General features: G+C 32.9%; 1 protein-coding gene across 3 annotated transcripts in view; it reads left to right on the forward strand.

Moving 5' to 3' along the window:
• The window catches only part of SCYL2 (SCY1 like pseudokinase 2), a 62,073-nt gene that overhangs the window by 36,671 nt on the left and 11,789 nt on the right, over window positions 1-13,613 (forward strand). For all 3 annotated transcript variants that reach the window (XM_047741449.1, XM_047741451.1, XM_047741450.1), the window contains exons 6-12: window positions 767-988; window positions 1,426-1,542; window positions 2,130-2,255; window positions 3,162-3,338; window positions 5,532-5,654; window positions 9,372-9,485; window positions 12,521-12,653. In XM_047741449.1, coding sequence (XP_047597405.1) covers window positions 767-988; window positions 1,426-1,542; window positions 2,130-2,255; window positions 3,162-3,338; window positions 5,532-5,654; window positions 9,372-9,485; window positions 12,521-12,653 — 1,012 coding nt within the window. The remainder of the gene's footprint in view (window positions 1-766; window positions 989-1,425; window positions 1,543-2,129; window positions 2,256-3,161; window positions 3,339-5,531; window positions 5,655-9,371; window positions 9,486-12,520; window positions 12,654-13,613) is intronic.

Consider the following 13,613-nt stretch of genomic DNA (forward strand, 5'->3'; position numbering starts at 1 on the left):
AAGTTCTTAAAGGCACCATGATTTGACCTTAAAATAGATTTGTAATTTAAGTAAATAACTTTTAAGGGAAGCAGAAAGAATTAGTATTGGTTTGGTATTTAATGGGTCAGATACTGTGTTAGGTCCATTTTTTTCTGTACATTTGTTTAATTTTACAACAACCTTTTGAACCTGTTAACTAAATCACACAGCTAGTTAGTGAAAGAACAAGGTTTCAAATAATAATCTGGGTCCATAAAACTTGAAACCTATGTATCATATAACATAAGCTATACCTTTTCATATTCATACTGAATCTTATGGTGATAATTTGTCTTCTGGGAGAGAACTCCAATAATCCAAAGGTTTCAAGAGTTCTTTTTATAAAAAAAAAAAAAATTATTTATTTTGAGAGAGAGTGAGTGAGCAGAGGGGCAAAGGCAGAGAAGAGAATCAGTCCCAAGAGGCTCCAATAGTCAGCACAGAGCCCATTGCAGGGCTTGATCTCAGGACCCTGAGATCACAACCTGAGCCAAAATCAAGAGTCAGACGCTCAATTTACTGAGCCACCCAGGCACCCAGGTTGCAAGAGTTCTTATTCATATCTCTCAGTTTGTTTAGCGCCCTTTCCAGATTTGAGAATTTGAAAATTTTAAGATTGAAGGTGGTGATGATATTTTTACTTCCATGACTGAGTATGAATTTAAAGCTAGGTTGCTACTGCTTGATAGTGTTTTTGGTTTACTTTGAAATATTTAATCTATATAATCTTTTTTCTGTCTTATAGCCTAAGTTTCCTTGTAAAGAATGGGACCCAAATTTACCATCATTGTGTCTTCCAAATCCTGAATATTTGGCTCCTGAATACATACTTTCTGTGAGCTGTGAAGCAGCCAGTGATATGTACTCACTAGGAACTGTCATGTATGCTGTATTTAATAAAGGGAAACCCATATTTGAAGTTAACAAGCAAGATATTTACAAGAGTTTTAGTAGGCAGTTGGATCAGGTAATTTGCCATATATATATATATATATATATATATATATAATTGCTTGCATTGAAAGTATTAAATGTTTCTTTGATTTAAAAAAACGAGTTCAGAAATCTAAAATAAGATGATGTCTCATATTTTAAGTTTACATAAAATCAGCTTAACAAAAGTAATTTTGTAAATAATGAGGATTAATGTTTGTTACCACAACTTTAATTGTGGCTTTTATTTACTACTGAATTATGATCTAAAATGTTGGGCATTTGTTTCAGTAATATAAACAATTTCAGGTATTGAGGATAGGAGTTTTGCCACAGAATTAGCAGTTTGTTCACTGTAACATATTTTTGAGTAAATTTCAAAAAGTTTTTTAAAATAGACTATTGACTGTAAATGTATTGTGTTCTTGCATATTTTATATTCATATTTAATATTATCACTCTTTTAAATAGTTGAGTCGTTTAGGATCTAGTTCACTTTCAAATATACCTGAGGAAGTCCGTGAACATGTAAAACTACTCTTAAATGTCACTCCAACTGTAAGACCAGATGCAGATCAAATGACAAAGGTGAGTACACATGAATTCCTGCCTCAGGTGGAGGGACAATGAGTTAAAGTAAATTAAGTGCTTCTAAAGCAAGATTTAGCCAGATAGAGTCCCCAGATAGCATCTTTATCCTTGAGTATGTTAAATATTCAACTTCTTTTAATTTTAAACAATTAAATAATTTATGTATATAACTGCTCTGATATAAAATTAAGATTTCAAATAATCAGATTCTTAATAGTCATGTAGGTATAGAAATTTTGGACGCAAGAATCTATGAGCCTCTAATTTACTCATGTAACTATGGATTTTAATAGATGAATAGTACTCTTTATGCCTTCAAGATATTTTACTTAATCTTTCAGTGTTTACTAGTTAGGTAAAGAAAATGTTACTGCCCAGCTAACTTACAAGTAGTGACTGAAAATTTGAACTTGAGAAGCAATTTGGTTATTACTTCATTATTTTTATTTTTATAATTAGAATTATTAAGTGATCTTTAGCATTTTGCTAAATGTTTTTGAATATTTGTTTTACTATATTATGGCAGTTTCAGGTATGAGAAGTACTTTAATATTTATCAAAATAATTTTATTTCCTGTTTTTAGATTCCCTTCTTTGATGATGTTGGTGCAGTAACGCTGCAGTATTTTGATACCTTATTCCAAAGAGATAATCTTCAGAAATCACAGTTTTTCAAAGGACTGCCAAAAGTCCTACCAAAACTGCCCAAGGTTTGTTGTTGATCACTTTTTATTATAGTCAGGATTTTTATTTACTATAGTAACTCTTCCAGAGAAATAAATGTAATTTTTGCTTTAGGTGCATAAATGACTATGGAAGGCTGCAGACTGAACCTGAAAGTTTAGTGGACCTTTTTCTCAGGGCCCAAAAATAATTTAATAAATTAGATAGATAAGAAAATTAGAAGAGTACTACCTATGCAAAGATAGTACCTGGACATTAAATGTCAGAAGAGAAGTCCATAAGCTGTCATTGTGGAGATCATTGCCTCACCAGCAATTAAGCAGTACATCTATATTGTTACTAGCCTCTCCTATGCCTTTAAGTTACCTTTTCTACCTATCATATCATGAGCGTATTCTAGTATAAAAAATGTTGGTGAATGCCTTAGAAGTCCGTGGTTGGAAAACTGGTGATTCCTGGTTACAAAAATATCTCCAGTGTTTAATCTGTCAGATACTCATTGATTATGCACTGTTTGTCTAGCCCTTTACTTAGATGCTATGTAGATAAAAAAAAGAATCAAAATATTCTTGCTCTCCAAGACTCAGAGTATGTGTAGATATAGTTAACAAAATAGAACAGTGTTTAAGTTGTTTGGTATGAATCATAAGTAATGAAGAGGAGAGACGTACTAGTGAAGCCTAATGAGAGAAGGTTTCCTAAAGGAGTGGTGACCATATGTCCCCCTTTATCTGTAACATTCCCAAGTTATTTCTTTTGTGCTGACATAGTTGGAGCACCCCAACATTTACTCTCAACAATGTCCCAGTTTCAACCATAAATTATATGGTCATCTTCCCCAAAGGGATTGGAGATTTAAGACTGTAACTTCAATATTAATACTAAAGATGTGAAGTTAAATTTAGTTCTATGAAAACATTTTTGCCTTTCAGCGTGTCATTGTGCAGAGAATTTTGCCTTGTTTGACTTCAGAATTTGTAAACCCTGACATGGTACCTTTTGTTTTGCCCAATGTTCTACTGATTGCCGAAGAATGCACCAAAGAAGAATATGTCAAATTAATTCTACCTGAACTTGGCCCTGTCTTTAAACAGCAGGAGCCAATCCAGGTATGTGTATAGATACTCTTTTCTATTTATCTGCTGTTATTTAATGATGTTAGTCAATGATGACGATCATTGAAAATGAAAGGAATGGATATGTGGCTTTTTTAAAATTGAGGTAAGTACTGGAGACTTCTTTTCCATTAGTCAGAAACTATTTTGCATATATTTGAAGTGAACCATTCCTAAAATTATAATTAAACTTTGCAAGTAAGTGTGTATGGCTCTCCATAATTTACCATCTCTGAAAATAAATTGTAATGAGATTTGGCATGTGGTATACCATTCTTATTGGCCTTATTAAAAGTTACAGGTTTGGGAAGACTATTTCTTTTTCTCCTGCACTTTCGTCTATTTGCTTTTTGTTTGTTTTGTTATTTAGGGCCTTTAATTTGTAGATAGTTTATGCCAGTTGTTTCTCTTTTATTTTCCTGGTAATAAATAGTTTCACCAGAAGAGGGGAAGTGATTACAGCACCAAAGAAATAATATGTGTGTGTATTGTAAGTGAAAATGTAATTAGTTTCTGATGTAGACTCTAGTGTAATATTTATTTGTCAGAATCAAGGTCGTCTTAGGTTTAAGACTGGGTTTGAATCTGATCTTCATCTTTACTAGGAGCATGATTTGGACAAGTCATTACTCTCTTAAAGCCTGTTAGCTCATTTCTAAAACAAGAAGGGTTGTTAAGATTAAATGAAATTTCTAGGTACGTAGTAAATATTATTACGTGTTTCTGACACTACATGGCAGTAGCGTATTAGTAAACCATCAACTACTTGTTATAATGGTTTTATGACAGGCTATTGGTTCTTTCTTTGAAAGGAGAGGAACAAAAGGAAGTCTGTGGTGATAAGGCAAGAGTTCCTGTGGCTAGGAAAGGGCAGGTGAGGGAACTATAGGCTTTGAAACAGAGTTTCCCAAACATGGTCAAGATGTTAGGAGGCAAAGTGATGGAGTCACATGTTCACTCAGTATTCTACATGAATAGAAGGGACAGTTTGTTCCTTATAATTGTAGGTATGTGTTGTAGCTAGGTGAGAAAAAGATCTGCGACAATTGAAAATGTTCTTTCTAGAATTTTTCATGACAGTCCCTTTGAATTCTTTTTAAAAAAATCTTATTTAAGTTCTATTAATTAACATGTAGTATATCATTAGTTTCAGATGTAGAGTTCAGTTATTCATCAGTTGCACATAACACCTAGTGCTCCTTCCATCAAATTCCCTCTTCAATGCACATCACCCAGTTACCCCATTCCCCTACCCACCTCCCCTCCAGCAACCCTCAGTTTGTTTCTGAGAGTTAATAGTCTCTTAGAGTTTGTCTCCCTCTCTGAGAACCCTCCTACACTGTTGGTGGGAATGCAGGCTAGTACAGCCACTCTGGAAAACAGTATGGAGATTACTCAAAAAGTTAAAAATAGAGCTACCCTACGACCCAACAGTTGCACTAGTAGGTATTTACCTGAAGGACACAAACATGATCCGAAGGAGCACCTGCACTCCAGTGTTCATAGCAGCAATGTCCACAATAGCCAAACTATGGAAAGAGCCCAGATGTCCATCAACAGATGAATGGTGTTGTGTGTGTGTGTGTGTGTGTGTGTGTGTAGTGGAAAACTACTTGGCCTCAAAAAGAGGAAATTTTACCATTTGCAGTGACATGGATGGAACTGGAGGGTATTGTGCTGAGCAAAATAAGTCATTTAAATGAAGTTATCATATGGTTTCACTCATATGTGGAATTTAAGAAACACAACAAAGGATCATAGGGGAGTGGAGTCCCTTTCATTTCTGTACCTTTTCTTCTACTCTTAAACTTAGAAGCCAAGTGAATTTGCTGCTTTGGGATATTTGACTGCTGTTTTCAGGCTTATCGTTATTATTATTATTTTTTCCAGTTCAGTAGATTCCAGATAGTGGTAGTTATGGGTGAGTGATGTATTACTGAAGATATGTGAGAGTTAGGAAATTAGTCTTCATTTGAAATTTAAACTGAGAGCAGATATTAAATAGTGTGCTTCTGGAAATGTAAGAAACTTGATTTGTATGTTTTTGTCTTCCATGCCTTCAGGCTAGCAACATGGTGAGTGTCAAAATGTAGAACTTACTTTTTTGAAGATATTTTAAATTTTGTCATAAGTGAAATCTTTTAAAGATTCTAGACTTTAATACATTGTTCCTCTTTTCTTACATAGATTTTGTTAATTTTCTTACAAAAAATGGATTTGCTACTAACCAAAACTCCTCCTGATGAGATAAAGAACAGTGTCCTACCAATGGTTTATAGAGCACTAGAGGCTCCTTCCATTCAGATCCAGGTATAATATTTGATTTTTTTTTCTTTAATAATGATTTTGATTTATTTTTTGTTTTGTTTTTAAAGCAAAAGAAAGAAGTACATTTTGGGGTTGAGTTGTAAAATCTTTTCTATAAAACTCAGTAGTGATATATATTAATCCATTGAATTGGATTGTGTACTGTTACTAAAATGTATCTGCTCCCAACTAGTTTAAAGAATCAATTGACAAATGCCTGTATTAATGAAATAAAATGAAAGATGTTCTATTCTGGAAAATTTGATTTATATTTTCTTCCTGAATGAGTAACTAACATAGGAATGAAAATGTCAAAGATACATGTGCCTTTTTCTTAAGAAAATGTTAAGTAGGTACTCCCATACTCATAATTTTCTTTCATGATTGATAACTCAGTCTTCTAAGTGTTCCTTCTACATTGAAGTTAATTTGTGGAGCAAGTAGATAGAAAACCAGACAGTAATTTAGTGTGACCATTCCTAACACATTTGTAGTCATGCTTGTTTGTCACAAAGGTGATGTTAAAATATCATGTACTTTGCCAAACTTTTAGTTCTTTAGCTTTGCTATTAAAAGTTTGGTTCTACAGAACTGTCTGGAAAAAATTTTTGGATCACTGTTAAAAATGTAATTTAGTTTTTTGATTTTTTTTTACTTTGGAAAAAATAAGTACCTATATTAAGATCATTGCACTGCTTAATGGTTTTATATTTAAAGTTTATTTACTAGTCTAGAAATTCTAGTAAAGAGAAACAGAATTTTAATTTTTTAAAAAGATTTTATTTATTTTTATGTCAGAGAGAGAGAGAGAGCACAAGCTGGGGGAGTGGCAGGCAGAGGGAGAGGCAGGCAGAGAGAGAAGCAGGCTCCCCACAAGGAGCCCAGTGTGCGACTCAATCCCAGGATCCTGGGATCATGACCTGAGCCCAAGGCAGAAGCTTAACCAACTGATCCACCCAGGCATCCCTAAAATTTTAATATTTAAAAGTTACTGACCAAAACCTTCTTTTTCCTAATGTGAACCTAATATTGGGGGTGCCTGGCTGGCTCAGTCAGTAGAGCATGTGACTTTTTTTTTCTTTTTTAAAGATTTTATTTATTTATTTGACAGAGAGATCACAATTAGTCAGGCAGGCAGAGAGAGGAGGAAGCAGGCTCCCTGTGGAGCAGAGAGCCCGATGGCGGGGCTCTATCCCAGGACCCTGAGATCATGATCTGAGCCAAAGGCAGAGGCTTTAACCCACTGAGCCACCCAGGCGCCCTGAGCATGTGACTTTTGATAACAGGGTTGAGTTTGAGCCTCGTTGGGTGTAGAGATTACTTAAAAATAAGTGGTGTGAACCTAATCCCACATGTATGAGGGTTACTTTTTTGGCTCATTTCAGTCTTTGTCTAAGTTCATTTGTTTATTCAAAGTTGTGAAGTTGATGTTAAATTTTGTCCTTATAAGGTCATACCTTCTTAAAGGTGAGGATATGCTGCCTTTGTCCAAATGACAGGGGACAGTTGGGGAGGGTGTACTTACTTCTACTTTTTAGCCCTTTCCAAAGGAGTTGTGAATTATAGCTTCTTAAAACATTCCCACAGGCCCTGTGTAGCCAACCTGGTTTTATAGTCACTGAGATTAGGAAGGAGAAAAAAAGTTGAGTGACATGAAAGCCCATTTTTCTTCCTAAGGGACTTCATTTAGCCAGTAATTATCAGTCAGTGAATATTTATTGAAGTAGTTAACATTTAATCCAGATTGACCTGTGCAACTTTGCTGAATTTTACAAACCAGCATTTCTTGTATCATTCAATATAAGTCTTTAGTCACCAGTCCAATTAATTAGTATGAGCATTGCTTGGCAGAGTCTGATAAAGTTAAAAGACTATTTAAGCTTTGGGAGAGTATTAGAGCAAGAGCAAGAAACAACAATCTTTTGAAGTTTCATGCAAGTAGAAGACTGGAAAGTAACTTCCGAAATTCATTTTTGGAGTGATATTTTAAAGTGAAGTTTGATTAGAAATAGTTAAGAGGCTAAGGAGTTTAGAAAAATACCTGGAAAAGTAGAAGATGGTTTAAAAAGTTAGGATGCTTAGAGGCATGAACAGAAATATGTATGTAAACCAACTTAAAAATTTTTTAGCTTTAAAATTAAACATAGAAGCTATGTTTATTCTTCCCCCTCCACCACCAGTTATAAAGTATAACTAAGAGGCAGAAGTTCCTGAGAATGAGTTAATGATTTCCTTGAGTTTTGGGTGGTTTCAGTCTCCTATTCTTAGGTTCTTCACTGTATTTCCTCTTCAGGAAAACCTCTTCCTCCCCTCCTTTACCTATATGATTTATACATAATTTAAGATTTGCCTCTTTGTAACCTACTGCTCGGTTACACAGTACAATGTGTATGCATGCTCTCTCTCTTGAATTAAAAGCTGACCTTCCCTATGGAGGCACCCTCTGGTAACGGGAGTACAGTATCCCATGAGCTAGTCACCCTTGCCTGTTCTCTCCCATCTGTAGAAAATGGCCCCTTGAATGTAGCTTGTACTTCTTATCTTCGAGGTACATCACCCACTTATTTATTATAGTTCTGAGTGGATATAAACATAAAACTCATATATGCCTTTTAGAAATCTGGGAATAAAGCAAATAAAATATGTGGCCATTATTTTGATAACAGATTCTTAGTGGTTAATTTATTTCTATTTGCTAGCTACAAATGAATGTCTTTAAGTATACCAGATTTGTTTAACTTCTTCCCTGATACACATTTATGCCTCCATTTTCTTCAGTAATCCCTTCTGTGCTTTGCTACAAGGATCATTCTGCCCTTTTAAGGTATCTGAGATGTATGTTCTTCAGCCAGTTAGTTCTCAAGCCATTTCTTTTTCTTTTCTTTAACTCATTTAGTTCCCTTTTCCTTAGTCATTGCCCTTTTTCCTCTGTTAGCCTCATTCAGAGTTCCCAGTTAAAATCATTTACATTATGGCCAGCATTAGTTAACAATGTTTTAAATAACTTTTTCCTTTTCTATGAGTTATACTTTCTGAAGTTTCAGAATTTGGAAGTACTTAAAAATATAAAGAAAATTAAAATCCTCTCTCAGAGATGCCCAGACTTAACATTTCCAGATCTGTCCTTATGTCTTTTTCCCTGAGCTTATAGACAGACACGTGTATCTACACATTTTAAAAGTTGGGATTATGTGATAGTATCTTACTGCATTTTCTCCCTGGTATTATTAAACAATCTTTTAAAATATATTAAATAAAATGTTCATATTATATTCTGTCATAAGGATTTATGTAACAGCTAAGAAATCCCTTAAGATGAATAGTTTGATGTCACTTTGTACTTGATTTTCCCTCATTGTGAAAGAAAGCAAAACTTAGGTTTTCCTATTCTTAAATAATAAATGATGAATTGTGTTGTGAGGGAAAGAAATTTAGGTATGAGACCAAGGAATGTTGTTACCATATGCTAGGTCATATGACCTTGTATGATTTTTGAGGAAGGTCTTTTGAGTCTGTTTTTTCATCTGTGAAATTGAAAACTAGTGATAAATATTCTGCTTTCAAATAGTTGTTGAAAGGAGCAAATGATACAATATACATAAAAGTTTATTTCAAACCGTGTGACAAATTAACCATGCAAATGTAAAATATTTTTTAATATGTGGGAGAAAAGTGAAGAGAATCTTTCCCTAAGATTGAATCCATGTATTTTCTTAATAGGAACTCTGTTTAAACATCATTCCAACCTTTGCAAATCTTATAGACTATCCATCCATGAAAAATGCTTTGATACCAAGAATTAAAAATGCATGTCTACAAACGTCTTCCCTTGCTGTAAGTAATTACATATTAATTTTTGCTTTTCTTTAAATTCTCATTGTTTTAAATTATTTTCTTATTGTTAAATAACCCTTTTATAGTTTGTTTATATATTTCATCTTGGCTATAGGTGGCCTGCATACAGTGCTATAAAAGTGATCAATAGCTGTAGTTTTCCCTCATACATAATTTTGTGGTATTACATCCCTGACCTTATTCCTGTCCCTTAATTTTAGTGCTTCAAGAGAAAATTTGAGTAATTTTCTTTCTTAAGACTTTTATGCTTTAATTCACAATTTATTTTGTTGGTAGTTTAAAATAATCATGAGTTTAACTTGTTGTAAAAGCCTAAACACTTTTTGAACAGCTTCCTTTCATAAACTGCCTTTACTTTTAGTTATCTATATTTTTGTACCTACCACTTACTTGCCTACTTTCAAAAACAAATTAGGGTACAGTAAAATACATTAATACGAACACAAGGTTGGGGTGGGGAGGAATAGTTGTACTCAAGAATCTAGGCCAAAGGCAGCTGATTCCTTTGAATACAGAATTGTAACATAGTTGGTAGTCAAGGATGTAGTAAATAGCAGTAAGTAACAGTTCTCATTATCTCGTATTGGGAGAAATATTTATTCCCAACCTTTTCTCTAACAGTAGATCATAAGAATTGATCCCACAAGATAATTCTTTATGGAAGTAACATTGAATATTCTCTTCAAATAGCAGCTTTAGAAAAGATGGAGAGATGTCCTCGTTCACCTGATCAGTTCTTTATATTAATGTTTGATAATGGTCATGTTATTAAATTTGTAAATATAGTGCTTTGGAGACCTCTTCCATCTTAATTAGGTAAAATGTAAATTTAAATAAATACAAGCATTTGTAGCTTAAGCTGATTTAAATGACATGATTTTACCTTATAGTGATCCAATCCATATTAGGTCATGGGTTTTATTTATTTATTTGGTATAAAAGCACCGAGATGGAAAGCAACATCAAAATGGAAAAAAATATCATTGTTTACCAAGATGAACAGTATGAAATGAAGTAAAAAAACCCGAGTTTTTATTCTGACTCTACTACTAACTGTCCTGTGCCATTGGGCAAGTTAACTTACCCCTCTGAGTCTTTTTCTTCATAAATATTAAAAAGATTTGAAATCCACTTCTTTTCTCTGAAATTTTCTAAATTTTATGATTGAATTTTTAAAATAGATGGTAGTAATATTCAGCTAAAAATTTCATTTTCAAAATGTCCTTTAAAAATCTGCGGGCTCCTGGTTGGCTTGGTTGTAGAGCATGTGACTCTTGATCTTGGGACTTGTAAGTTCAAGCCCCACATTGGGTGTAGAGATTACTCAAAGTAAAATAAAAAATAAAATCTTTAGAAAAAAAAGAAAATAAAAGTTATATAAGGCACACTGTATTTTATGGCAGTGTAGATTTATTTTAGCATACATTTTGTAAAAGTACATGTTCTAGTTTAGTTCTAAGTATGCAGGGTAAGGTGGGAAGCATTGATACTTAAATGGTCTGTATTAAAGCCTGGGAATGTTTATATCTCTTTTTAAGATGCCAACTGAACCATTAAAGACGTGATTATAAAGAGTTATAATCAATGTATTTAGAACAGTAACTCTGGAATGGATTTTCATTTTATACACGTACAGTTCTCGTGTCTTCAGAGGAGCAAATCTGAATTCTGAATTTCATTCATATACATAGACCTCTAAGATTAAAGAATTCTAACTGGGAAATTAGTGAAACATGAGTTTTGAGTTAGAATTGTATTTAATACTGTTTACTGAAAATAAAGAGAAATAAATTATACATAGAGGTAGGTAAGATGCTCCAAGAGTTCTATTTCTTCATGACTTACATGACTAATATTTTATATTAAAAATAAAAATAAAATTAAACTAGTATTTCTAGCTTCTCTTGACACACATATACACACATATAAAAATGTAGCAATTCCTTTTATAATACCGATTCTAAAAGCAAATTAATTGGGTATCTTTTTTTAATTTATACTACCCTTTATGTCTGAATTTCAGAAAAAAAAATTATACCTTATTTTTCAGAAAAAATTTTTCTATCTTTCTTATAGAAATATGGTGCTTTTTTTAACCATCTAAATTATTTTCTGCTTTTTCTCAGTGTGTTTTTAAAAATTTTTAAAATTTTTCTGCAGTTCTATTGATAGGATCCTGACTCAAAATATCCTTTTTTTAAAAATTGAAATATAATTAACATACCATGTTATATTAGTATCAGGTGTATAATATAATAATTGAACAATTCTATACCTTCCTCAGTGCTTATCATGATAAGTATACTCTTAATCCCCTTTATTTCACCCAGCCCCCTACCCACCTCCCGTTTGGCAACCATCAGTTTTTTTTGTATGTAACAGTGTGCTGTATTTTTTTGCTTCGCCTTTTTTCTGAAGGTATTCTATCTTAACATATTCAAGCTAAAAAAATAGAGTGTGACATGCTTATCAAAGTTGTCAAGCAAATATAGATAGAATTTTGATAAATGTACTATCAGGTTCTAGTTATTGGTGTGAAGATATATTTAGAAATAGAAAACTTTATGTAGGGTAAAATATAAATAGTTTTTACATGATGTTGAAATTTTTAAGAATGAATTAACCTTGAGTTAGAGGAAAGTACTGGAAGCTAGGAGAATGTAGTCCTTTTCATAATTCAGATGTCCCCAAAAAATTATTGTTAGTAAACACATATATAGTAAAGCTTCTCAAATCCTAATCACTTTATTTAGAAGGATACAAAAATTGAAGTCATTTCTTGCCTTTAGCTAACTAGTGTCCTGGTAAAGCAATCATAAATTCTTACTGAAACAAGTCCAGGGGAGTTAGTAAATATGTGGATTTCCTATATTTTTAAAGGAGGAGAGCTTTTAAACCTACTTTTAATTCCTGAGATTTTAATATATCTATATGAAGATTAAATTTAGAGTTAAACGTTTTGTTCTAGATTGCAAAGACTTTAAATGACTAATGCAATTTACCTCTTTTAATAGGTTCGTGTAAATTCATTAGTGTGCTTAGGAAAGATTTTGGAATACTTGGATAAGTGGTTTGTACTTGATGATATCCTGCCCTTCTTACAACAAATTCCATCCAAGGAACCCGCAGTCCTCATGGGAATTTTAGGTAGCTGAAAACTTAATGTCATTTGATGCTACTTTATTGTTTTATAGTCATGCAAATGAATCTTCCAAATTACAAAACCTTTGTATCCTTTTTCAGGTATATTGCATTCAGTAATTGAGGAATGGTGAGATAAATATCATGAATGAACTTTTCTTTTTGTTAATTTTAGCAAAAACTGTGATCTTCCTTGACATTTACAAAAGAATTAGACATTTGGAAATCCTAGCTTCACAAATACCATGATCATATGTAGTTTTCTCTGTGAAATGATACCAATAAGAAAGGCAAACAAAGCTGCTTAAAATGCTGATACCAGTCTTAATAGTAATACTTGATGGTTACTTGGTACCCAGTTTGTATTAGGCGCTATGCTGAATATTTTTTCTTCATTATCTCATTTTGTCCTCTCCAAATTCCAATGAGATAGGTACTGTTATTTCTGTTTTACGGTAAGGAAGTTGAGGCCCAGCGTTTAAATAAGTTATCCAAGATAACACAACTGGTAAATGGTAGAGCTGGTTTTTGATTTATATATGTTCAAATCTTAGCCAGTATGTTTCACTATTAAGTGATGGGTTTATGAAGCATATCAGCCTTACAGCACATTCTATTCCATCAGCATAATTACAGATTACTCTGTTAAGAAACTCTGAAATTGTTCGCTATAGTTATAGCTTTGACAATAGAAATTGTTTACTTTTAGTTATAGTCTGGAAATTCTGAGGTGCTACTATACTCATGGAAACAGACATAATTATAGAATCACAAAAACATGAACGAGTTTACATTTTACTAAATTTAAAGTTTGTTAATTTTGAAGAAAAACCAAATTATTCAGCTGTGTATTTTTAACACCTACTGTTGTGCCTGGTCTACAGAAAGTCCTCAGTAAATATTTGTAGGAATGGTCAGCAAATAATTTATTGTGGACCTGTGTAGGCATGGGATATGGTATGAAAC

The sequence above is a fragment of the Lutra lutra genome, chromosome 8 (assembly GCF_902655055.1).
Source record: "Lutra lutra chromosome 8, mLutLut1.2, whole genome shotgun sequence".
Taxonomy (NCBI): Eukaryota; Metazoa; Chordata; class Mammalia; order Carnivora; family Mustelidae; genus Lutra; species Lutra lutra.